The sequence below is a fragment of the Pseudorca crassidens genome, chromosome 16, assembly GCF_039906515.1.
Source record: "Pseudorca crassidens isolate mPseCra1 chromosome 16, mPseCra1.hap1, whole genome shotgun sequence".
Taxonomy (NCBI): Eukaryota; Metazoa; Chordata; class Mammalia; order Artiodactyla; family Delphinidae; genus Pseudorca; species Pseudorca crassidens.
In genome coordinates this window covers 60,353,915-60,379,795 of record NC_090311.1, presented here as the reverse complement: position 1 = coordinate 60,379,795, position 25,881 = coordinate 60,353,915, and the positions used below count along the sequence as shown (strand labels likewise).

At 55.9% G+C, this 25,881-nt stretch overlaps 2 protein-coding genes across 3 annotated transcripts in view; both read right to left on the bottom strand.

Annotated features, from left to right (window-relative positions):
- On the bottom strand, positions 1-25,186 carry SPOCK2 (SPARC (osteonectin), cwcv and kazal like domains proteoglycan 2). The gene is made up of 11 exons (XM_067710637.1): positions 24,854-25,186; positions 12,523-12,531; positions 12,092-12,137; positions 11,719-11,833; positions 10,109-10,223; positions 8,360-8,474; positions 7,858-7,977; positions 7,141-7,359; positions 5,603-5,665; positions 3,992-4,129; positions 1-3,896 (listed from the first exon to the last, which is right to left on the bottom strand). The coding sequence occupies exons 1-11, from the start codon at positions 25,040-25,042 to the stop codon at positions 3,754-3,756; spliced, it is 1,272 nt and encodes a 423-aa protein (XP_067566738.1). The 5' UTR covers positions 25,043-25,186; the 3' UTR covers positions 1-3,753.
- ASCC1 (activating signal cointegrator 1 complex subunit 1) overlaps positions 25,134-25,881 on the bottom strand; it is a 141,547-nt gene continuing 140,799 nt past the window's right edge. The window contains exon 14 of one of the 2 annotated variants that reach the window (XM_067710619.1): positions 25,134-25,350. In XM_067710619.1, coding sequence (XP_067566720.1) covers positions 25,280-25,350 — 71 coding nt within the window. In that variant the 3' untranslated portion in view covers positions 25,134-25,279. The remainder of the gene's footprint in view (positions 25,351-25,881) is intronic. The other variant, XM_067710616.1, reaches the window with a different exon arrangement.

Below are 25,881 nucleotides of genomic sequence, written 5' to 3'. Positions count from 1 at the left end.
TGGTGTTTATAAAGTTTTTATTTTCCATTTTCTTAAAAATAACATTTGATTTCCTTTATGCATGTGTGGAGTGTACTTGTTTCCTTAGGCTGAGTTAATAGGCAGATAAAGACAACACGAGGCGGGGTCCCCAAGTGGAGGCGGGGGGCAGGGGTGAATGTGAGGGGAGGGGGGCACAGGGGAGAGGAAGAGGGTGGGGTGACCCACGGGACGCTTGAGTGCCCATCAATGCACAGACACAGTCTAACACTTTGTTTTTCGATTTTTTTTTTAAGACATCTAAAATTACTGAGAGATACGATTTCAGCACTTAAATATACAGACGGAAATCCAAGCACTTGGAACACAATTCTTAACTCTAAGCTCAGTTATTGCACGTAACACAGTTTAAGGAGGCTTCAGGCTATAAAGCAATTTGCTCTACTTGGGACTTCCTCGGATGTCTCGAGTCTCCTTTGGCATCCCCGGTGTCTCTTCCCTTTGACCCCTGCCAGCCCACAGCCTCACGATGATGCCGGGGGTCAGTGGATTAGCCACCCATTCTCCCCAAGGGCTGCGGGGGAGGCTTTGGTGAAATGGAGGGTTCCCATGTTGATCCCAATGGACCCCCACCCACTCAGGTGAAGCTGAAAGCAGATGGAGCTCATGAGATGTGAGTGGGTGGCCTGCCCACTAAAACCAGGCAGGCTGGTGTGAGGACGGAAGTGTGACCATTGGCCACATGTGGCCACAGCCCCAGGGGGACAACGAGGGGCAGTCACACCCCCTCACACTCTCATCAGCTTCACCTCCCTCCTCCTTCTTCCTGAACTCCCACACCTCCTTTCCCATCGCCCTGAACCCTCTCTGAGTGGTCTCTCAAGGCACATTTGTTCCCTCCAACTCCAACCTGCCCCATCTTAGACGTGCCCGTCTCTCCCAGCACCAGTGGGTAAGAAGGCCTGGGGTGGCCAAGGGCAGCTCCAGGGCCAGGCAAGAAACTTGTCTGAAAATGTGGTCGAGCTCTTTCCAACACAGCCCGAATCCCGCTGCCTGCCTAAGCCAGGGGAGTGGGGACAGGACAGAGAGAGGACACCGAGAAGAGGGACATGGGAGGGTCCAGGTGGCAGACAGCTTGGTCAAGGGCACACATCCAAGGAGCTGAGGAAGGACCACCCTGCAACCTTGCTCACAAGGAAACCTGCACCTTGTCTGACAAGAAGTGACTTGGAGGCCTTCAGCCCACTGGGCACAAGCTGCTTGGTCTAACTTTGCAGGGGGCGGGTGTCTCGGTCCCAGAGAGTGGGGTGAAAAGCAGCGTAGGGGCTTCAGAGACAGGGCAATGCTGGACCCCTGAGTCCCACCAGGGTCTACTTCAGCGCCTTTTGCTTTCTCTCTACAACATATTTACAAGGTCACAAAAACGTGCACAACCAGAGGACCCAGAGAGGGCATGCACCCCCAGGAGGGGAGGGCAACAGTAAAAGGAGAGGGGCACTCCTCCCTCTCTGCCCCCTCCCCACCCCAGAACGCCCCAGCATCCTCAACAGCCAAGCCCAGGAGACGGTTCCAGAAGTCTGAGCCAGGGCAGAGGGAAGAGACAGACAGACTCCAATCCTAGCGAGAGCAGGAAGTTTCAAGTAGCTCTGAGAGGAGCTGTGCTCAGACAGCAGAGGGCTGACGTGAACCGGAATTTCCCTGAACTGAGCCGGGGACCAGAGGAAGGACTGGGATGACAGGAAGGGGAGAGGGGGAGACAGGCGAGGGGGATCTGGAACAGCGCGACACCTCAACAATCAGAACTGTGCTGTGGAATGAGAAGTGGTTCATGGGGCTAACTGGAGTTTCATTATTTCCCCCTAGGGAGGGCTTGTAAGATGTGGATTCCGGGGTGGAAGTAAAGAATCCGGGGAGCCAGGCTGGGAGGCTTGCCCAGGGAAACTTACGACGACGTGGACCCCACATCCTGCCACCACCCAGCACACAGGGTGCTCCTCCTCATCTCCTCATGTGCCAGGCCCCCAGGGATGGTCCCTAGGCTCGTGCGCACGCGCGCGCACACACACACACACACACACACACACACACACACACTGCACTCACACTGCACTCACACACACACTGCACTCACCACACACCAAAGGGCATCAGAGGCCCAAATCCAGGCAAGAAATTCTTCACCAAAGATGTTAAAAAATTTGCTTCAACAGGGAGAACTGGATAGAGTAAGAAAAAAAAAAAACAAAACTTGGGGCACTTTCTCCTCCATGCTGGCTGCCACACGGTAAGGAGATTTGGGGGAACAGTGAAGCATGGCCTCAGATTCTGGTTGCCCCGGACCTGTCCCCTCTGACTTTTCACAACCCTGAACACCTCAGAGCTTGAAAGGCCCTCCACTACAGCAGTCCTAGGGGACCCTCGAAGGGGATGGAGGGCAAGCCCGGGGGCTGAGAGGAGTGGGGCTGGAAATGGCCCAGGGGTGCCTCTCTCTTGAGGAGAGATGGGGAAACATCCTGGTCTCTGAGGGCAGAAGTTTGCAGCTTTCCACTGCTCCTCCTTCACAGGGTGTCAGGGACAATGCTTTCTGTTGGTCTGGATGGGAGGGGAGCAATTATTAAGGGGTCAGGGAGGACGTGGGTGCATACACACACCCCTGGGCAAGACCCAGGCTCTTCACCTGCGGCCTGATCCTCAGGTTCCTGGAGTGGGGGACCCCAGCAATGGAGACAGGGGAAGGTGTGGTCCTCCCTCAGGGCTAGGGGGAGCTCACCTGCATAACCACCACCTACTGCCCCTACAGAACAGCCCAGACCAGGCCCCTACCTGAGAGCCACAGAAAGGGGCCCAAGTTATTCCAGGGCCTGGCATTCAGGGGTGCCCCATCTCCACTCCTAAGAGCGCTACCTGGATCTGCAAAGGCATACGCTCCCTGTCAAGCTGGCCCCTTCTCTTCCTCACATGGTCCACCCCTCCCCTCCCCAGCAGCTTGCCAAGGCCTTTTCCTCCTCCACTTCTCAGCTTCTGCCCCCAGCTCTTTCTCTGCCACCTCTGGTCACACTGGCTTGGGTTAGGAGGAGAGTCCAGCAAAGGGAAAGTGCTCACTGAGGCGGGTGTCCCATCCCCTCTCATCTGAGTCTGGTGGGCGTGTCACAGCCAAACTGGCCAGCAGACAGCTCCCTGCCCTCCCTCCCCTCTGCCCCCAGGGATGGTCCCTAGGCCTCATCCCACAGGCCAGGGCTTGACTCCAGAAGGGAAAGAGAGGGGGGCAGGGGCAGGAGGAGGGAGGACTGATTGAGGAGAGGGTAGCAAATCAGGACAAGGAATCCCAGGGTGTCAGGGTGGGCCTGGATGGGGCTGGGGGACTGGCAAGGGGGCATCTCATTTAATCAGTTTTGACCTTGCAGTGTGTGTATGTGTGTATTTTAAAACTAAAATGGAAAGGAAACAACTACAAGGAGGCCGAAGGGGCCTTTGGGTGACTCACTCTGCCAGTAGCAGTGTGGACCAAGGACACGTTTTTCAGTGCATGCCACACACACACACACGCACACGCACACACACACACACACATTCACACATCCCGGCCATACATGCCACACACGCCACACACGTGCCATGCGCACTTGCACATCGGGTCCTCCCCGTTGGAGCCAGGGTAGCTTCAGACTGTTATTTTCTGGATCCGTTCGCCATCTGCCTGCTCTGTCCAGGCCTCTGCTAGCCTGTCTCCCCGGCCGTCAGCACCCTGGCCTGCCCCAGCGCCCCGTGGGCCATCTACCAGATGTAGCCTCCATCATCCGCCTCGCCAGCCTCGCCCTCCTCTTCCGCCTCCTCGCCTGCTTCCTCTGTCTCCTTCTCCTCCTCGTCCTCCCAGCCGACACCGCTCCCAAAGTCCCCTGAGAAGCCCACGATGTCGTCTGTGAGGGGAACAAGCCAAGGGGCAGGTTAGTATCCTGCTAGCAGGAAACCTTGCCACACCGAGCTGGGCCTCTGGCGGCTGTCCAGTCCTTACCGCAGTCAGGGCTCCCGTGCGTGCGGGTGCCCGTCAGCTCCAGGCCCAGCTGGTCCACACACCAGCAGTCGCCGCTGCTCTGGTCGCACTGCATCTTCCGGTAGTAGCCATCCTCGTCACAGCTCGGGATGAAGACTCCTGAATGGGGCACGCCCCGCAGGGTCAGAGCAGGGGCCTCGGGGTGTGGGCTCTTCCCAGAGGTGGCCCTGGGACCTTGGGTTCACAGGGGCCCAGACCCCACCAGATCCCAGCCAGTGCAGGTACTGACCCCCCAACAAGCTCAGACGTCCAGGGTTGGACGCCAGCATTTATTCCAGCTTGACTGACCAGAAACAAGAAAACCTGCCTTTCTAAACCACCTGCTCAGCCCCTACAATGGCTCCCATCTGCCTCCACAGTTCCCAAGTCCTGCAGGACGGCCAGTGTGACCTCGTTGTGCCAGACGCCCTCCATCCTACAGCTGCTCCTCTGCCTGGCTGTCTCCTGCCGGCAACGCCAGCTTCTCCTCCTAGCCCTCTGATTCTGACCTGCCCTCAGGCTGTTCCTCTGTTCACTTAACAGACACCGGCTGACATCCCCACTCTGGGGCCCCAGTGATAGACTCTGCCCACTTAGTAGGGATGAGATAACATAGAAATGTTAACACCAGGCACCCCAGGACATGTGCCCTAAGGCCCAGGGCAGGGGAATGCAGACCAGAGAGGATTGCTTCCACCAGGAGGAAGATCCTGGCTTCCTGGCAGAAGTGGCACTAGTGCCTGCCCCCAAAGGCCACTGGGTTCTCAGTCAATACGGCTTTGCAGGGAGGTTCCAGTGTTTGGTTTCATATGTGCCGGTCTCACTACCCAGTTAAAGGCCAAGCTGCACCCAGGAGCTATAAGGCCCCATGGGATCTGCCCCTCGGACCTCTGTCCCCTCAACCACCACGCTCAGCCACACGGGTCCTTTCTGTGTCCCAAGAACGTTTTCCTGCCCTCAGCACTGCTCCTGGCTACCTCGTTCTCATCCCTCAGGTCTCCTCTTGAACACCAGCTCCCCAGAGAGGCCTTCGCTGACCCCAGGCTGACTTCTGTCCACTGTGCTCTCCCTCAGCACCTCAGCTACCTACAGGAGCCACAACCGGTCGCTCTGTCTTTCTGGTGTGTCACCTTGTGGGTTGCGTTTCCCCAAGTAGCCCGTGTGCTTTATGAGGCCAGGGACCACTACTGCCTTGCCCATCAGTTCTGACCTAGGCTGGGTTTGCTGTTGTCTCTCCAGGGCTGGCACTCAAATGTTTGCCGAGAACACGAGCATCTGCTATGGGCTTTGCACACACCCTGGCTGAAGTCAATTGAACAAAGAGTTCTAGGAACCTTCTGTATCCCTACCTCCAGTCCTGGCAGGAATGGGCACAAAATTAGTGCTTAAAACACACTTATTGAGGGGCTGGTTGGGAGACCTTTCCCCACCACGAGGATAAAGACAGGAGGGAGTTTCCCTCTCCTGTCTTCCTAAGCCAGGGCCTCCTCTGAACTCTGCATCTTCCATGATACCCAGTGGCTAGAGCCTCTGGGCCTCAGAGGGACCCCGGGGCACCTGACTCCTCCTCTGAGCCGAGCCCAGCCCCCTCACCTGGCTTCTTCTTGGCAGCCTCCTGGATCTGGATACGCTCCAGCTCTGCCAGGCAGGGGGGCTCTGCAGGGAGAGAATCAGCCTCTGATGGGGGCTGTCCCATGGTGCTGATGGGACTCACTGAGCCCCCTCAAGGCTTAGAAACCCAGTCAGAGGGCTCTGCAAGATGAAAATGCCCAGGCTCTGACACAGGGCTGCCCCACAGTGGGATGCACTGATCCTTCTAAGGTCTCCAAAACTGGCACAGGGGCTCTGCCAGATAAGAACACCCAGGCTCCAACTGGGAGAGGCTGTTCCATGGCTGTGGGATGTGCTGAGGCCCCCCAAGAAGCCCAGGGGTATCTCTGAGGGTTTTGGCCACTCATGGGATGGGTAAACAGGATTCAGAAGAGGAGGTGAATGCACAGATTCCCCAGGGTGAGAGGGCCCGGGAGCAACATAAGACTGGAGGGAACATTAGATGGAAGCCTGAAGATAACTGGCAGCCAAATCTAACTTGTCTGTGACCTTGAGAAGTCCCCTAGCCCTTCCCAGCGGGGGCCTGGCTGTCTGTAAAATGAGAGCAGCTCCCAGCCTCCTGCCCAAGAAGGCTACTATACAGAATGGACAGCACGAGCTCCAAAGGCCTGGGAAGTAAAAGTGCTGGAGCTGTGCAGAGAGAGCAGGAAGGCTGGGCAGTTACGGGCAGTAAAACTGGTCAAAATACCCCACACTGGCAGAGGGATCTGTGATTTACATGGTGCTCTGCACCCAGATTTTCTCACTTCATCTTCACAACAGTCTCTGAGGTATCGTTATCTCCCCATTCGGACGAAGAAACTGAACTCGGAAAGATTCAGTTGCCTGCCCAGCGTCCCACACCAGCTATGGCGGAACCCTAAAGGAAGCCCCAGCCTCGGGCCACAGTTGCTGTATACTCCCATCACACAACCACAGTGGGGACCAGGCCAAACACCAGGGGCAGAGCACAGGCTACTCCACCTCTGGCTGGTCAGCTGAGCCCTCGGAACCTCAGTTTAACCATCGATGATGGTTATTCACTTGGCCTAGATGATCTCTAAGCACATGTCCTGCCCTGGCTCAGGATACATATCTCTAGGCTAATGATCACACGCATAATCACACATTTGGGGTGAGTACTGTAAGATGGGCCTAAAGGTGGAATCACTGAGAAGCCAACCCAGCTTCAGCTTCAGGAACCCTGAGCCCCTTCCAAGCCCTCTGAGGGGCCCTAGAAATTTTACATGTGTAGTTTTTAATACTCTTCCTTAAAGCAGGCCTCCGAAAGTGCATAAGCTTCAGGACCCACAAAATCCACCTTGGAGCCTGCCGAGGAAGGGAGTTCAAGTGCTGGCTTCCCTGGGCTCCAAGAGATGAGGTGCTGAGAGAGTGCAGGAAGTGGGGGAGCAGGAAAAGTTCTGGGCATGGGGAGGTAGCCAAGAGGGAGCCACCCCGACTCCCAAAGACAGCCTGGAGCAAGGGGCAGAGCCTGCACAGCAGGGCCGGGGGCCTGGGGCCCTGGGAGGGGCCACACTCACTCTCCCTCCAGAAGCAGAAGCACCACTCGGCGGTAGAAACATGGCCATCCTTGTAGGTGTCGCAGGAGTTGAAGAAGGGGCGGATGCAGACCTCGTACTTGTCCAGGTTGACGGCAGCCAGCTCCGTCTGGTCCAGGAAGAGGTCGGCACTGGTGTCCAGCTTGGAGAACATCCAGCCAATGGAGTCCTTGCAGCTGGCCCCCAGGCTCTTGTCCAGCCCTGGGGAGAAGGCCACGGTTCAGACCTGCTCAAGGTAAATCGCTCCATCCATCTGTCCATCCATCCCTCCACCTCTCTGTCAGCCCCAGCCCTCTGTTCAGGGTCAGGACAGCTCAGAATCCAACCACGGCGTTGAGAAATTCAAGAGTGGCTGAAGGCCCATCCCTCGGCCTCTGCATAGGACTGCACCCAAACCAGTCAAAACCCTGTTTTGAAAGCCCTTCAGGGAAAATAATTCCTTACCTTCCCTTGGCTACCCATTTCAGGCTTTAGCTTCCTTCCATTCACTTTAAGAAGTTCCTCCTGTTAGCTATCCCAAATCCCTCCTGTCTGATCAAGCCTCCCTCCCCTTGTTCTGAGGTTTAGGTTCTTTTAGGGGCTCAGGGTCTGGCAGGAAGGAGCAAAAGTGGGTGCTCCCCAGTGCAGCCAGGTGGCCCAGTGTACCCCCGTCCCCCCATCTCCCACCCTCCTCCCCTGCAGAGCAACCAGCTCCTGTACCACTGGCCGGGTGGGCCCCACTGCTGGCTGAGCCGTTCTGCTTGGAGTTCTCATGAAGGAGCTGGAACCAGTCCCGCAGCCGATCCCCCAAGTCAGCCAGGTCCTGGCCCGTGCAGGTCTCTGCAGTCGGCAGAACAGGGAGAAGGGGGTGGAGGGTGAAGGTGGGGTGAAGCAGCAAGCATGGTCTCAGCTGGGGGTGCTGCCCTACAGGCCTGGAGGCTGGGCAGTGGGATGCCAGAGGGAAGGGGAGTTAGAAATCAGAGGCTCTCTCTCCTCCTCTCCCACCTTCCTCCTCCGCCTCACTCCCTAGCACTAAAAACACCCAGCGCAGTCTCCCTGGGATGAGGCCGTGGCCCTCCTGCTCCGTGTAAACCAGACCTCCAGACCCACAGGTCCCTCAGGCCTGTCCCTGTCTTTGCTACTTCTCCTGAAGGAGGCGTCCCGGGGCCCTGGCAGGAGCCGCCTCCCACCCCTAGCCTGGCTGCGGCCCAGCACTCATTACCTGGTTTGCCATCTGTGGAGGAGGTGGCGGCCTGCTCCGTGGGGCAGGGGCAGGGGCCCTCGCATCTCACCGTCAGCTGCTTGCTGCTCAGGCATGCCTGCTGCTCCAGCTTACACTGCACAAAAAGGAAGGTCGGGCTGGGTGACGGGGGCACTGCTAGGGGCACCCTCCAGCCAACCATGGCAGCCACATCTGCCTTCCTCCTTGGAGATGGGAGGGACAGACCCACGAACAGCCTGGAGCGGCCCTCCTAATCCCCCTGGAGGCCACAGGTGTACAGTGGTCAGGGGCAGCAGGCCCAGGAAGCGGGGGGACTCAAAGGCTCCCAGGAGCCCCACTCCGCACCAGCCTGCCTCTCTGCACAGTTGTCCTTCCCAGGAAACCCCCATCCCCTCACCCCCACTCACCCACCCCTCCTCGCCCTCTTGGCCTCTCCTCTTCCCCCCCACAGTCCCTTGGCTCCTAGGTAACCGGCTGTGGGCCCCTCCCTCATGGCCTTCCCACAGTCACCTCCGTGGGCTCTCTTGATAACAAACAGCTACTGGCTACTGAACATCTGCTAATTCCCTGGCCTTTACAGTTTCCAGAGGGGTTCATCCATTCCTCGCCCTTCAAGTGTTTTCCCCTGGTCGTGTCTGTTTTCTCCCCATGGGATGACCGCTCATGGAAGCGGGTCCTCGTAGCATTTTACAACGTGACCTCACCTGGCCCCCGACAGTTCTGTGAGGGAGGAATTGTGTTTCTCGTACTCAGCAGAGAACACGGAAGCTCAGAGAAGCCCAGTGACTCAGCCAAGGCCACGGGGCTGGGCTGGAAGCCAGACCTCCCGATGACCTCCACCTCCCCACAGGGCAGCACTGGGACCCTCAAACCACAGCCTCCTGCCCAAACCCTGCTTTGCCCTCAGGTGGTGTGACTCAGCGCTCTCCTCCTCTCTCTACCAGCTCCGCCTACGTCCTCTGTACCCCTCCTCCATGCAGCTTCTGCCCCTTTGCTTATTCTCTCTCTCTGCCTTATTCTCCCTGGGTGACCTCATCCCCTCCCCAGCGTCAATCATCACCCACAACGGGTGACTCTTAAATCTGCATCTCACCCCAAAAGGGTTCCTAAGCCCCAGAACCCAACTCCAGCTAACAGTCCATGCCCTCCAGACACCAAGCAACTCCTCACAGCTAGCAGAAGCATTCACAATTAGCACCCGCATTTCTAGGGTACTTTAAAGTTTATAAAATGCTCTCACAAATACTGTCTCATTTAACCCTCACAAAAATCCCATCAAGTTGGAATTCATTCACCCAACCACCGTTCCCTCCCACATTGTCATCTCACGGAGGATTACTTCCTCCTGCCCCAGAATGCCTGGTGCTTGCTTGTGAACCATCCTGTCCACGTGAATATCCACCCATGGGAAGATTTCAACCCCCAGCACCTAGACGACGGAGCTCCTTCCTTCCATTGCCCTCCATACTTTCATGAGGCCCTTTCCTCACTTACTCTCACTTGCAGTTACCGGTCTCCTCCAGGCCCCAGCCCCCACCTGCACCTGCCCGAGGTCAGGGGCAGGGTCTGGCTCAGACTCCTGGGCTTGGTGCCTCTGCTGTGGTCGGCCACGCTGAATGCGCTGACAAGTGCATCCGGCCCCACAGCAGTACTGGGAGCCCCACAGAAGGCCCAGCTGAGCTGTCCTCTCTGCTCCCTGCGGACTCCAGTGCACCCACCCCCACCCCTCCTGGGGCCAGAGCTCCTCACCACTGAGCTGTAAGTGTGGCCATCAGAGCCGCAGACGGAGGCGAGGTGGGCCATGTGACAGGGCTTACACATGGTGTCTTTGTTTCCATGGAGTTTCAGGGCAGGCTGCTTGATCCTACAGGAGGAGCGGAATGGGAGGGCACAGGGGTGGAAGCAAAAATGAGAGACGGACAGGGCAAGGGAGGGTTCAGGAGACTGGTTCCAAAAAGAAGTTGCTCTTGGTGATCTATAGTAGATGCAGCTGCCTCCCTGCCCCTGCCCACCTCCCATCACCCCCAGCCAGACCCTCTTCTGGCTCATAAAGGTGGAACCAACAGGGCAGGGTATAGACCCCCAGCTTCCCCTTTCCAGCAGGGCCCTCAGGTTGCAACTCCAGGCCCAAGTGTAAGATGTAAAAGGGACTCACACTTGCGTAGGGGTAAGACCAAATCAAAGGTTGCAAACTGATGGCCCATGGGTCACATCTGGCCTGTAGGATCATTTTGTTTGACCACCAAGGGTTTTTGTTTTTAATTGGGTTATTCATGAACATTTGCAAAATGGAAGAGTTCACATAAAAAAACCTGGATTTCTGGCCTAGTTAAAATGGAAGATATGGGAGTCCTGGTCCTGCATTTCCACAAGGCCTGGGCTCACCAGAGTGGTCTGTCACCAAGTTCTCTTCATGCATTTACATTACCTGCCAGGCTCCTAGAGGCATCTAAGATTGCAACCCCAATTCTCTGGTCTCTGATTCTATGATTAAGGAGAAAGGGGAGGGAAATGGGACCTTCTCCAGGGGGTCTTGGAGTCAGGCAGGGTCTTGTCCTTGGGCTGGAGCTAAGGCCTCAAATGCCCCTCACTCCTTCCCTCCTCTAAAAGCCTCAGAAGCTACAACCTTAAATATTTCATGAAGTGGCTCCATGTCAGAGCTGGAAGGAACCTCAAACTATCTGGGCCAACCTATTTGTCTTACGGATATGGACACCGAGGCCCAGAGAGGAAATGTGCTTTTCCCTGGGTCCCACCGTTTGGTGTCTGATCTCATACAGTGTGGTGGTTTTGAAATATGTCCACAGATTCTTTGACACTGCTCCCTTCAAAACATGGAACCTAATTCCCCTCCCCTAGAGTGTGGCAGTACTTAAGACTCGCTCTTAACAAATAGAGGTGGCAGAAGTAACAATGTGTGACTTCTAAGACTAGGTCATAAATGTGGCTTCCTCCTTGCTCTCTCCCTTGAATGACTTGCCTTACAGGAAGCCAGCTGCCATGTTGAGAGGACACTCAAGCAGCCCTACGGAGAGGTCCCCTTGACTAGGGCCAACAGCCAAGTGAGTGAGCTTGGAAGTGAGCACTCCATCCTGAGTGCAGCCTTCAGATGATGCAGCCTCAGCCAGCATCTTGACTGTAACCTCCTGACAGTCCCTAAGCCAGAACCATCCAATAGAACCACATCTGATTCCTGACAGAAACTGTGTGAGATAACACACATTTGTTGTTTTAAGTCACTAAGCTTTGGAGTACTTTGTTCCGAAGCAAAAGATAACTGATCCTCTCCTATGTATTAGTTAAGCCCTTGCTCTTTAAGCAAACCCCCTCCAGGCCTCCCACCTCCCCAAGGCCCTCACCTGTGCTCCAGCTTCTTGCGGCTGATGCACATTGCCCGCTGGTAGCCCTGGGCAATGCACACTTTGTGACGGCTGCACTTCACCTTCTGGCAGGGGTCCTTGGTGGTATCCAGGGCTGCAGGGACACAGAGTTAGGACACAGGTCACCTGGGACTCAGTGTTAGAGAGCCCAGGAGCCCCCAGCCCCACTTCTGAGCTGGGAAGCCCCTCTCTCTATCAGCCCTTGATAACCAGAGCTCCTCGGCTTGGAAATTCCATCCCCATTTGGTCCGGCTCCCCAAGGAGCGTCCAAAGCCATGATCAGGACTTGCCTTCTGGTCTCAAGTCCTCATGGGTGTCAGTCACCTTCCCCAATGTGGGAGGGGCATGTTACCTTCATCTCCTTGCTGACTGTCCTCCCAGCTCCTGATGTAGTCGTCCTAGGGAAGGACAGAGCGGGTGAGGGAGAAGGGAAGGGCTAAGATTTACATCCTAGAGCCGAAGTTCAACTCCAGGGCCAACAGAGGAGAAGGCTGGGCCACTGCTTCCGCATGCCAACTGCCACCATCCTCGTGGTTTCCCAGAGGACCCCTGTCCACCCAGGCCCTGCCAGCTGCCTCCCCCAGACCTCTATCCCCCTAAACCCACGTCCAGAATCTCTTCCGGCCTCTCCTCTATTCCCCTATCTCCTTATTCCACACCCCCCCATCCCACACTGGATGACGCAGGGGAGGAGAAATTGGGGTAAGTGTGCAAGTGAGAAGAGAAGAGAGTGGGGTGTGTAGCTGCAGATACATATGCAGTGGAGCCCCAGGCAGTACTCACCTCTACCTCCTGGGGATCAGCAAGCAGCAGCAGGCCACGGGAACCGGAGCAGGAGGAGAGAGGGAGAGACGAGGATTTTAGTGTGAGGCCTACCCTCAGACCATGTGGTCAGGGCTCCCCAGGCCTCATCACGTGACGGTGGATGCTGGGCAATGGTCTTTGATTGCTACCATCCTCTGACCTCTATGGCCTCCAACTGGAGAACAGTACTCCTATGTCTTTACAAAAGAGAGCTTGAGGCCGGAGCCCGCTCAGGGCTGGCCTTAGGAGCAGTAGAGGTGAGGCCCATGGCTTTAAGGGTGAGGCCCCATCCCTCTACTTCAGGCCCTGAAGCTGGTCCCAAAGGAACCAGCCCTCACCCCACCATCAGGACAGATGTCTGAGGGGCCCATACTGCCTGGGAAGTGATTCTCATGCCTATGCCCTGACTGTTCCAGAACACCCTCTCTCCTTCTACCAGGGTCCCTCCCTTCCTAGGCAGTCCCCTCCCCTGACACCTGTTTTTCAGTCAAGGTCTGACTTGCGTGCAGAACTCAGATGGTGCATTGAGAGAAAGGGGGACCACGGCCCCTCCAAACAGCTTCCTCAGTTACCATCGCCCAGCTGCAAATCCTCAGACTCAGAAGATCCTGAAAAGGCCCTCTGAGGTCATCTGTCCCAGCCCCTTCTATGTGCAGGAGAGGCCGGGAAGTCCAGAGACAAGAAATGACCTGACCCAAGTCCCACCGTCTCAGAACCCAGGTCACCCAATGCCCAGCACAGACCTCTCTTCTGGATACTGCACACTGTCGGGCACCCGGGGCACATGGGAGCTCTCTCCTCACCCTCCTCCGGCTGCAAGTCCCTCCCCTGGGCCTGTGGACCCCGCAGTGGCCAGAGGCAGAGCAGCTCCCACCCAGCCTAGCTCACTGGCATAAAACCCCAGCTCCTCTGGTTTCCCCACTTTCTCCTGTGCGGTGGAGGCAGCAGCTGAAAACCAATAAACAGCTCCCAAGGTGCTCCCAGTAGCAGCTCTGCCAGGCAGGCGGGAGAGGGCTTCTCTGGACTGGAGGCTGGCAGTGCCAAGGAGCCAGCTGCCAGCCTCCTCTGCATGGGGCTCCAGGTGCTGGAGGACAAGGGGCAGGAGAAGCCACGTGTAGCTGCCTCCTCGTCGTAAGTCCCACCCAAGGATCAAAACTATGCAAGGATGAGGCCACACTGTGGGGTAGGGGTGGGAAGGGACCAGACTCCTGTCAGGCCTGGGGAAGAGGGCATGGGGGTCCTGCACCAGAGGGCACCCACAAGGCCTTGAAAGCCCAAGGCCTTGAAAGCCCAGAGGGCACCTGAGGCCTCTGATGTGTCCCCTGGAAGTTGACAAGCATCAGGAACAGGCAGGGGCAAGAGCCCTTATCAACACAGCCTCCTGGGCAAAGGCCAGAGAGGGGCCATGCCGATCAAGCAGTTGGCATCAGACCCAGGTAGAGCACGCTGGGGTCAGGTGCAAACCTGAGTGTGTGCTTCTGCACACGCACACGTGTGTGCATTCATTTGGGTCTTCACACGTGCACACTCATGGGCGTGTGTCCCAAAGCACCTGTGTGTGCAGGCATGCGTGTCGTCTGTGAGCATCTGTATCCACGCACACACGTGAAGCAACAGTGTGTGCTGGGTGTTCGTAGGAAAGAAGGACACTTCAAGACAGTTCACCCAATGCCAGTTGGTTTTTATCTAGAAACTAAGTAACAACCCACATATGTGTCCAAGCAGCCAAGTGTCCTGCAGTCCTTGGACCCAGGAGCAGCAGGAGGAAAGCCACAGGAGGGGCTTCTGGAGAACCGGCCTGGGCGACCCCCTGGACACTGAACAGACCAGCCCAGGCTCCTGGCTCAGGCACCCACCCAATTCCACAGGACATGGCTGGAACCCTCTTGAGCCCCTGGGCAAGCTTCTAAGAAGACCGCCAGGCAGCCGACAGGGAACTGCGGCATAATTTCCCTTTATGCCAGGGCCAAAGGAACCTAGCCCAGACCCAGCCCTTCTTCTCTAGGAACTCATCAGGGTGGAGGGGTCCCTCCCCTGGTGTCCACTCACCACAGATGGGAAATGAGGCTGAACATGGCCAAGTGGTTGAGGCCAGGGTTACAAGTTGGGGCAAAAGTAGGGACTGGCCTTCATGGAGTTGGGGTCTTGCCATCTGCTCCATCATCCTCTGGAAGGGGAGTGGGCATGAGGTTGTGAAGAGGACAGGGGAAGTGGCTTGTGTGAGTCACCTGCTTTCAACCAACAAGGTCTGTATGCCCCGGAACCCACCCACACCTGAACTGGAGCAGGGAGGGGTGTTAGCCGAGGGCCTTGACGCCTGCTCATTCTCTCCCTCACTCTGGACCTAACCTAACGCCTTAACCTCCAACCAGGCTGTGAGCAGAAGCCTTTGGGACCCAGAACAAAGAAGGTTCTCAATGGTCAATACCAAGAATTTCTGATTAGAAATCCAGGGGGGAGTGGGCTGGGGGAAGAGAGAGTTCAAAGAAAGGGCTATTTCACCATCCAGCTGCTTTGTGAGAGCCCTGGTGGGGAGCCATCTCCACCCACCCCAACCCAAGTGAGGCTAAGACTCCCCCTGATTCAGGATACAGGGATTGAGCCCCTTTTGTATACAAGGGTTGCCCTGGATTCTAGCTAAGCTCCTTGTCTCCGCTGTGGTGGATGAGGTTGGGGGAGGCTGAAGTGGTTCTGGATCCCAGGACCCTCAGTTCCAGAAGAATGGGAGCAGCCAGCCAAAGAGGGGAATGAGGGGGAAAGAGGGCCCTGGAGTCCCACAGAAGCCCATGTTCCCTTACCAGCGTACCTCGGGCAAGCACCTCGGCCTGGAGGAGCTCAGCACCTAACTCCTGGACCGCTCAGAGATTAAAGGAGATGGTATCTGAAGGGTGCCTGGTGTCCACAAAATACTCAACAAATAAAAGCTGTTATAGCAGAAGAGACCAGAGACTTCAGGTGGAAAAAATGGTGGAGGGACAGGAAATGGGCAGGGAGAGGCCACATGAGGGGCCCCTGCAAATGGAGAAGAGAGTGGCCACCACTGGGAGAGCAAGAGACCAGTGGGGTGTGAGGAGAGCTGCCCCCAAGGGGTCTCAGTGAGAGGAGCAAGTCCTGTCCACTCCACCTCCTGCTCTCTCTCCAGCCTGCCTTCCCCTCACCATGCCCACTGGTCCCACCCTAGCAACCCCAGCCTCACTTACTGCAGGGTCTCCTCTGGGCTCTCCCTGACCCCGCCCATCTTCCACACCCCTGCAGCCACAGGGATCTGTCTAGAAGATAATTCTGATCATGTTTCTCCCACCTTAAAACCCTTCGCTAAATATATAGCTTGCTCTTATTTTGAAAAAAAAATGTTTAAAGATGATTAGGTAAAAAGCATTCATATCAAAATGTTAACAGTGGTTTCCTCTGGGGGAGAGGAGTAGAGAATCTGGGCATCTTTCTGCCTTTTTCCAAGTTTCTAAAATTTCTACAATGAACATGTATTACTTTTGTAATGAAGGGGGAAAAAAACCACAATAAATATTACATTTAAAAACCCTCACAGGGTTCCCTGTCACCTACAGAAGAAAGTCCATCTTCTCTGAGTCTCTTCCTGTCCCCATGTCCTTCCAGTGGATGTATCACTCTGGCCGGGCCTCGGCACAGCCTTCTTCCCCCTCTGGAATGTATGTTTGCATCCAGCCCCTGAACTTCTATTTATCTTTCAAAACCTGGCTTTCACACTTCATCTTCCCTAACCTCGCCCCGTATCTAGTTTTCCTTCAGGTGGACTGCACCTAGTAGAAGTTATTATTGCTCTGGTTACACCAAGCAATGCCATTGCTTCTGCCCCATTTAGGTGGCCAGCTCCCCGAGGGCAGAGACCATGTAAAGTTCACCTTTCTATGCCCAGCACCTGGCAATAGTAAAAATACAGCAATAATAGCCAACATCTTTTGAGCAATTACTGTGTGGCAGGCATTGAGCTATGCACTTTGCACTCACTGGCTCATTTTACTCTTCATGAGAATTTAAGAGAAAATCACTATTATCATCCTATTTCTCAGGTGATAAAATTGAGGCTTGGAGAGGTTAAGTGACTTATACAGGATCACACATCAACAGCACGGCAGAAGAGTATTGGTACCCCCAGAACTGGGATTCCAGAATCTGTGCCCCTAACCAGGACCCTGTATTGCTCCATAAATTTTCGCAGATAAAGAAAGTCCCAGGCCAAGACTGGACCCAGGAGGCCCAATCCCAGCCCATGGGTGGTTTCTCCCACCACACCAGCTCTGCTCCAACCCCTAGGCAGGGAGTCTTGTAAGCAGAGTGGAGAGACTGGCGGTGGTGGGGGAAGACACCTGGGGGCCCCCCTTCTCCACGCATTTCCAGAACCCTCTTCACCCGCCCCTGGTTCGGCTGGTTTGGAGCTAACCCATCTCCTGCTTTGATCTCAGCAGCTCAGCCCGGTTGCCATGGAGACAGGGCCCACTGTGCCAAGCTGGGGGAGAAACGGCAGTGAGTGCGCAAGCCTAGTCGGGCTTAGGGGGCACATGCTGGGTGTTTCCAAGCGCTGTTTACTTCCTGTCATTTTAATTAGCACCCAAATCACCCGCTCACTTCACAGCTTGAATTAACCCAATCTCCCCCAGCCTCTCCATCTGGTGGGGAGGATGGGACACAGCAGTGAATCAAGCAGAAGAGCAGCGCCCCAGGGCTAAAAACCACCTGGGCAAATCTCCACCTGCCTCTTTGCAGCACACTGTGATGGAGAGACTGACACCCCCCACCCTCGCCCTGGCGTGGAATCAGGGCACTGGGTACTGGCCTGGCCTGGCCTCTGACTGCCAACAAGACTGTGGCCTAGAGAGCCTTGCCCTCACTGGAGCCCCTTCCCTTGCCTATAAAGTAAGGGTGACTCCCTTGCCTTCCTCCCTGAGCTGTGGAGGGACCCAGTGCGATAACAGCTATGAGAGCACTTTGTAAACTGTGAAGCTCTATACTTGCAAAACTCACGAAACAGGAGCACTGAAGCTGGGTTCTTCCGCACATACGGTGGGAGTCTGGGGGACAAGGTGGACAAGAGGCACTTCTGGGTCTCACAGTCACAAGGAGCCTCAAACGCAGACTTCTGACCTCTCCAATTGAGGCGCTACAGCCAGAGGCACACCGACAGGACCGAAAGATGTGCATCATGAGACTTTAAAGAAACCATAACTTCTGTAACCCTATTATGGCACTTCTTCATTTCTTAATAGATCGAGAACCTCTAAAAATGGAAGTGGGCCAGGCCTCTCTCAACCTCTGAAAGGCCCCGTAGCCGGCATTATTTTGGCCTCATTCCTCAGGCGAGGGAACCTCTGATGCAACCCAGTCCACTGAGAAGGCCCAGGAGTGGGGAACTTGTAGCTGGGGGCTCCTCCTACCTCTCCCTGCAAAGAGCGGGGGAGCACAGAGGGAGGGACCCAGAAAGGAACAAGCAGGGGTGAAGTTGGGCCCGCCTGGCTCCTTCTCAGCTGAGGCCTGACACCCCTGTCACAGGCCCAGGTGGAAGGCATCTTGAGGAGGCGGCACCCTCCACATGGAGGAGGCTGGGAGGGGGGCAGTCATTAAATATTTGCCCCTCTCTCAGAGGGAGTGGCAGAGGCTGTTAGGCCTGGACAAACAGACGGAGTCAGGCATCTGGCAGACTCCCCGCCTCCCACCTCCTCTCTGCTCGGAGGAATTTCCTTGGAGGACAAAAATGTGCTTATCACCGCCAGCATGCCAGGAGCTCCACCTGGCCTCAGGTATGCCCGCGCTGACCCCCCATCCCCACACTCCGCGGGGCCTGAGCTCTCCACAGTTTCAGGGGCATCTCGGCCCCAGTCCTTGGGTTTCTGGTTCAGGCAGTGGCCCCAGGGGTCCATAGAGGGCAGAGAACAAGAGAGAGGTATAGGGGAGGGTGGGCCTGGAGTTCTGTTCTGAGCTGCCTCAGGACCTCTGTTTCCTTTCTGGAACATGAGTGGGGGGCAGGATTTAAATCCCAGGGATCTCTGAGGAGGGCCAGACACTGGAGCTGAGGAAACACAGACATGGGGTTGTGAAAGAGCACATGGGCTTGGGTGTGCTCGGTTCCTTTATCTGTAAAACGTGGAGGCTCAGCGCTCAGTGCTTAATGCTGCTGAGGTTCCGCAGTTCTGCCCCCCCTCTCCTAAGCTGAGAACTTTGAGAAGAGGGGAAAAGGAGCCTTAACAAGTTCAGACTCTTCCACGTCCTCTAACCTGTGCAAGGGAGCAAGGGATCAGGGAAAGAGCCAGCAGCTTGCGTCCAAGCAGGAGTAAGACACTGGCCCGGCCTGGCTTGTCCTTCCTGCTGTGTGCAGCCTTGACCTCTTCTCAGATGTCAGAGAAGGGGCAGGATGCCCTGCCTCAGGGAACCTGGTCTCCACCGGAGGAAGCCCTGTGCTCACCCACCCACAGGTCTGATGGGTGGGTCACCTGCTCGGTGGGCCCATTGAGGTGGGGGGAAATTTTGAGCCCCCTACTTCCCAGGAGAAAGGGGAAGGCTGGCTGCAGCCAGGTCCAGGCCCACAGACACAGGGGAGAACAGGGAGGCCTGCGGGATAATGTTCCTTCACGGCAGCACGTACTCCCTTATCCTACAAATGAATCATTGGAGTCAGGGTGCCGGGGTTCTAGTTGTGACTATCCCAACCTTTCAGGGTCCAGAAAGAGGAAGAGCTCACCCCAAATAGTCAGCGTGGCTCAGCCCCAGCTCTCCCTTTGCCCTCTACCACCTGAATCCACAGTGCTGCTCCCTGGGGAAAAGAGGGAGGGGCTCAGAGGACAGGTTAGTTGAGACCCTTCCTGCCTTTCCTATTCCACGGTGCATATACTTATACTGAGCACATACTGTGTGCACAAAAACCCCATGCAATGCTCTGAGGACGGGGTGGTAAGGTCACAAAGCAGTCTATCCCCAAACCCTACCCTCAGGGACTTACCTTGGGAGGAATGTGATAAACACCAGCAGGAGGACTCTTGAGATACAAGCCCACAGCATAAGTGATGATGCAAAGCAGCACCAGCATGTGCCAAATGTGTGTATGACCAATAAATGCTGCAGCAACCCCAAGGAAGGGGCTACACATACAACTGAACACTGGCTGAACCCTCAGGGGGTCAGAGGCTGCGACATTTCAAGAATCCCATCACCCTACAGCTTGCAGCTGGGCCTGGGTCTGCCCGCCAAGGTTAGACACATTTTCCCTGTCTATAGCCCTAAGAAGACCCACATTACACTTACAAGGGAACGTACACAGCGGCAGTATGGCCATCCTCAGCCTGGTGTTTGCCCCAGGATGCCATTAGGCCTCATTTCTCAGGTTTCTTGGTCTCTGGTTAATACATGCTCAACCCTGACTTGGTCACAGATACCTCCTCAGGAGCAAAAAGAAAATCCTTTTCCTAAACCCAAAGTCCTGCTGCTCAGCTTGTGGCAAGGGGGCAGTTGTGGGGGGGGGATGTGTGCAGGTGGAGGGCTGTGGACGGGCTCTAGCCTCATCTTCTGGAGTCACAGAATGACAAGGGCTGCCCATTAAACCAAGGGAAAAATCAAGGGCCAGAAACTGGAAGTGGCTCCTCCAGGGAGGAAGACAAGCTGAGCACCCTCCCAGGGCCCTTGGGGCTCAGGGTAGGATAGAGCTCGTCCACTCCTCCGGACAGCCCTCTGACCTTCTGGAGAATGGAGGGGATGGTGTTGGCTGGCCATCCTCTGCAGACTGCCTGGAAGTTGAGAGGAGACTCAGACGGCCTCTCTAGGCAAAGAGTGCTCTTCTCTCCCTCTCTTCCCAAGGCCTGGAGCCCCACTGGGTATTCAAGAGTCTCTCACTGCACTACACTGCTCTGGGCGACGCCAGCCCCTCCAGCGTGGGAGAGGATTTGAACCCAAAGTGGAGGTGGAGGAGGAGGAGGCCAGGGCAGGACCCAGCCTCCCATCCCCAAATCCCAATGATGGAATCCATCCTGACCCAGTTTGGGGTTCTTCTCACACACCCACACTTATCCACGAACACCTGTGCAGCTCATTCCCACACTTGCACTGGTTCAGCAGTATGGGGTGGGGAGAGGGGAGGGGTGGTAACAAGGGAGGCCCTTTGTGGCTGAAACTTGCTACTGGCCTACTTGGTGTTCATAAAAACATGAGAATCCCAAGTAGCCAGCAGGCGACGTTTCCCTGGGCCAGACCCCAGGTTCATGGTGAAGCCACAGGCCTAGAGGAGGTGCTCAGATCTGCAGTGAATGAGTGAATTAGTAAACATACATCGGTGTCATTCTCATGGAGCCAGAGGCATGGTGTGGGCTAGCCCCAGAAACACTGATCCATCTGGTGGTTTTTCTATGGGGTTGGAGTTTCTTTCTATATTGCCTGAAATGGATGCCCCCCAGCCCTCTGACAAGATGTCTTCATGTTCACGTGTCCATTTCAGTCTCCTAGACTGAAACTGAAGTTCAGAGAGGTTATGTGACGTACCTGGCATAATGTTGCCAGGCAGTGGCAGAATCAGAACCTGAACCCAGGCCTCATGCCTCTCCTGGGTAGAGAGCTGCTCTGGAGGGTCGCTAGGCCAGGCTGGTGGCAGGCTGCCAAAGACACTGAGAGCCTTGGCCCCCCGCTTCCTAGGAGGTGCTGCTCCTGCCCAGACATCATTGAGCCCATAGGGCACAAGCCAGGGTAGACTCTTCTTTTCCATGTCCACTAAGGGTTAGGCTTAGAGTTCTCTAAAAAGCAAAGTTGAGTTAGAGGACCTGGGTTCAAATCCCAGCTCTGCTGCTTACTCGCTATTTGACCGTGGATAAGTTACTCAGCTTCTCTGTGCCTCTGTGTCCTATATAGGGTGGAATATAAAGTAATGGTAACTATCTCACAGGTTGTTGGAGGGCACAAGAGGCCACAGGGATAAAGTGCTGACTGCAGGGACTGGCAGATATAAGCACCCCCTGCAACCAGTGATTCAACACGTGCTAACTGCGTGCCTCCGGGGTGCCCAGCACTGTGCTGGATCCTCATAAATATCATTAAAATGTAATGGAAGTGTGGTACAAAGCAGAGAAGAGCCAAGAAGAAAAAGAACGGTCAGTGCTGTCCAGCCAGCTCTTGGAAGCTGCCAGGAAGAATGCTGTGTAATGGGCCTGTCTCCTCTCAAGTGTCCATCTCTATCTACCAGGCTCTGGATGTTCTGTTCCAAAGACTGCGGTAAAATCCACCCACTTCTGCAGGGAGTGAATTCGGAGATAGTAGCACTAGGGAGCAGGACTCCGAAAAGCCCAGGCCTGCACAGAGCAGGGCACAGCTAGATCCCCATCTCCTCTGACTTGAAATTCCCTCCTCCCGGTAGCAGGGCAGAGACCTCTCCTGACACATGTGAGAGCCCCGCGCCCACTGGAGGGGAGGATTACTCTGCCAGTAAATCCTTCACAACACCCCACACCCCTAATAATCCTAGTGCTCAGAGGAAGAATGCTAAGCTGAACTCCCCACTAACCAGCTCAGACCAATTCCACACTGGAGCAAAGGCCCGCGCTTACCTTCTCTCCTTCCTTCTCCTGACCACTCCGACATGATTCCCTCAATCTCCCCTCTCAATTCAGTCCAACCATTAAATGGAGACATTTCCCTCACCCACACTATCGACTCCTTGATCCTATTCCCCAAGAATATTCCATTCCCCCTGCTTGCCTGCCTCCCTTCCACTGAGGCAGAGTGGGGGCCCTGCACCATTTCGTGACTGATTATCAACAAGGTTCAGGGTCCATCTGGCAATGCCTCAGAGGTTCAAAAGAAACTCCTACCTCTCTTCTGAGAAGCAAAGGAGCATATTTTCAAGAAAGCTTGCCTGATGAAATGTACATCAAGCCGATGCTACTGTGCCCAACTAGAGGGCCTTCATTCCTTAGGGTGGGAAGTGGGGCCTCTGCTAACAGGGGAAGAATGAGAACTGTCTGCAGTCCTGGCAGAGCCCCTGTGCATGGTCTGTGCACTGCACAACTCCAGGGGGCACCATTCACACCATGGCACCCCTAGAGTTATGCAATGCAGTGGCTCTGAGCTAGCAGCCTCCTGCATTTCTGCAGAAGCTGCCAAAGGATCCGTATAGCCAGGTCCTCCTGCCCACCCTTCCTTGTCCTCCTTCTCTCCCTGACCCCATTCTCCTATAGCCAGGGCTACCTTAAATGGGGTTTTAGAGGAAATCTACCCTATAAATGCCTGAGGCCACGCAAACCAACACATGCTTTGAAGTTTTCCATGAATCCTATGGGGGCAGGTCGTGCAGGATTTCATTCTGGTGGCTTTTTTCTGATGAGCATGGGAGGAAGGGGGAAGTGATTGGCATCAGTACAGGGAGACAGGTGGGCAGCCCTGTGCCAGGGGTCATGCAGTCAGTCATCTATCCTCACCCACAGAGTTGGCTATTGGAAGTCAGTGGAAGGGAGGTGGGTAGGAAGCTTTTATTTTAAAACCTGTACTGTTCTGATTAAGCATTTCTTTTCCCTCTGACCTTCACTAGGCCCATTATGGAAGATCAAACTGCCAACGAGTCAGAGGGAGGCCTGGACAAGTGACACATGGATTCAGGATGGGCCAGCCTGCTGCCATGCTCTCGATGCTGTGGCCGGGCTGCTTCCCAGGCAGCGGCAGGAGACTGCAGCTAATCTATGCTGCGCCTGCAGGGGATGTGGAAAAGGTCTTGCTGGAGCTCCAGGCTCCTGTCACTGGACCAGCCGTGGGGTGGGGCAAACCGCCCACTCGGGCCCAGGCCACTCAGCCCTGAGGACCAGGCAGCATGAGAGTCCTGATGAATTACAACCTACCAGTTTGACTTTGGAGATAAACAGTCACTTGTTTCAGGGTAACAAAAAGATGCATATTTCTGCCTGTTTCCATCATGTGGCTGGAAATCATATGAAGCATGTGTGTTTTAAACACATTGCTAAGGAACTTCTGGATGCACACAATTTAAGATGAGAAAGGTCACGGTGTGGCCTGTGTTATACTAGGTGGGTCTGATGAGAGAATCTGGGGAATGAGGAGCAAGAATTGGGGTCGTAGGAGAGGTTTTCTGGGGACAGGGTGTTGGAAAGCACCAGATCGCGGGGTACCATCGTTCCTCTCCTCCGGAGCATCCGGGCACATCCAGCACCTCACACCCCCACCCGGACCCTTCTCTGGGCCCCAGCCACGCCCTCTGCCCTCCCCTCCTCACTCCTACTTCCCCTTCTGCGAACATGGCAGCCTTCAGTTTCCCCTCTGATCTACAGGTGCCCGTAAACAAAGTGCTGCAGCGACGCCCGCTCCTCCGCAGCCGCCTCCCCACCCCCTACCCGGCAAAGTCCGGCACAAGGTTAAGCCTGGGTTCCATCGGGCGTCCCCGAAGGGCTCCCATACCCAGCTACTGGGCTCTCCCCTCTGCTTTTCAAGTCCACTGGGCTAGGGAGTCTTCCCTCCAGGTTGGAGCTCCCCAACTTCTGGGCCGCGCTCCCCCGTGAAAGGCTGGTCCTGGAAAACCAGCCTCCATTAGTGCTCGCGTCCCTCAGCATGGGGACCCCAGACCTGGCTCTGGGGGCCACCCAGAGGTGGCCTCCGGTATTTTCACTGCCTTCACCAGCCCCCCCATCACGGACACGCCTTTCACCATCTCGCCTTAGGAGGATTGCTAAGAGCGCCCCCCGACCCCAACTCAAAGCGCCAACCAAGGGCCCTGTCCCCTTCTGTCTCTCCTTTACCCAAAGCCCAAGATAGGAATAGAAGGCAAGCGCAAGACGATGCTACTGTCCCTGCCGGCCCCACCCAGACCAGCCCCTTCTGCAGTGGCCCGTATGTGGAACCTGCATCATCCACCCAGGGGGACACCTGGGGATGGCTCACCAAAAAAAAAGAGGAGCAGGTCGGAAGCCCAGGCAAAGCCAGGGTGTCCGCCCCTCCCTCCCTACTCCCCTCCGCCCCCTTCCCCCCGCCCCACTGCAACCCGCACCCCTCTCCGCACCCAGCCTGAAGGGGAGACCTCGTCGCTTACGCACGCCCCCAGAGTAACTCCTCGCTCTGGGAGGGTGTGGGACTGGGGGTCCCAAGCCCGCCAGCTCCTGGGCTGGGGAGTACATGAGGAGGGGTCTCAGGAGCCCGGTGGGTGCTCGTTGTTTACTCTTGGTGCAATTAACCGGCTAGGCTGCGGGAGCCTGTGGCTGCGACATGCAGCTGCCACTCCCAGCCCCAGGGTCTCTGCTCCAAAGCTCCCTCCCCAAACCCCCAGCCCCAGCCCTCAGCCCTCTCAGCCCCGCAGACTCACGTCTCGGAAGCGGTTCCAGTGCTTGATCTTGCCGCTGTACTGCGAGATGGACGACAGCCATTGCTCGTCTTCCATGAAATTGCCGGGGGTCTCGCCCTCCTTGAGCCTTTTGGCGTCGCCTTCGGCCAGGGCAGCTACTGTGAGGAGCAGCAGCGGCAGCGCCAGCCGCCCGCAGTCCGGAGCGCGCATCGTGGTCTGAATTCGACCTGAGGTGAGGGAGTGGGGGTCTTGACTTCTGCAGTATTTTAATGTCCTTCTTCCCACCCCGCAGTTGGGGGAGCAAACGCCGTCGTCTTCCTCAGCCCTCCTCCTGCGGTCTGACTCCGGTGACAGACGGATAGTGGGTCGCAGCTGAAATGTGACCTGGTTAGGAGATGCACTTGTCTGAAAAAAAACCCAGCGCCGGACGTAGAGAGGAAGAGAGAATCAGAGAGGCTGCGCCAGCAGGGGCCGTGTCTGTAACTGTAGCATCAGCATCACGTTTGACATCATCATACCTGGTTTTAAAAAAAAAAAAAAAAGGAGGGGGTAGATTTCAAAGGGAAGCGCTAGATCAGAGCGCCAAACGCCAGCCATCCGCTGCCGCCGCAGAGCCCAGCCCAGCCCAGCCCAGCCCAGCACTTAGGGAGTTGCAAACCAAGGAATCTAGACCCGGAGATGTCCCTGCTGTCTCTCCAAGGCTGAAGAGCAAGAAGGGTGCCGGGTCTCCTCAGGGAAGATGGGAGTGAGGAAAAGACGAAACTCTCTGGTTACAAAGCCAGGCTCAGGTGTCTAAAAGGGAATTTGGCCACAGACACTCTTTCTCTCCCCTTGCCTCCCACCCAGAGGGGCCTGAGCCACAGCCCTGACAGCTGGCTTCCTGCGAGTTATGGCTCTACAGTAATGGGTGGCTTCGTTAAGACAAAAGCCATATAACAACTGGCTGCCTGAGAACTATTGCCCAGCCCCACATGCTCTTTTCAAGGCAAGGCCTGAGCACTGAATAGCTGGTAAAACAGAGGCAGATGTCCTCCTCCCCAAGCAGCTGT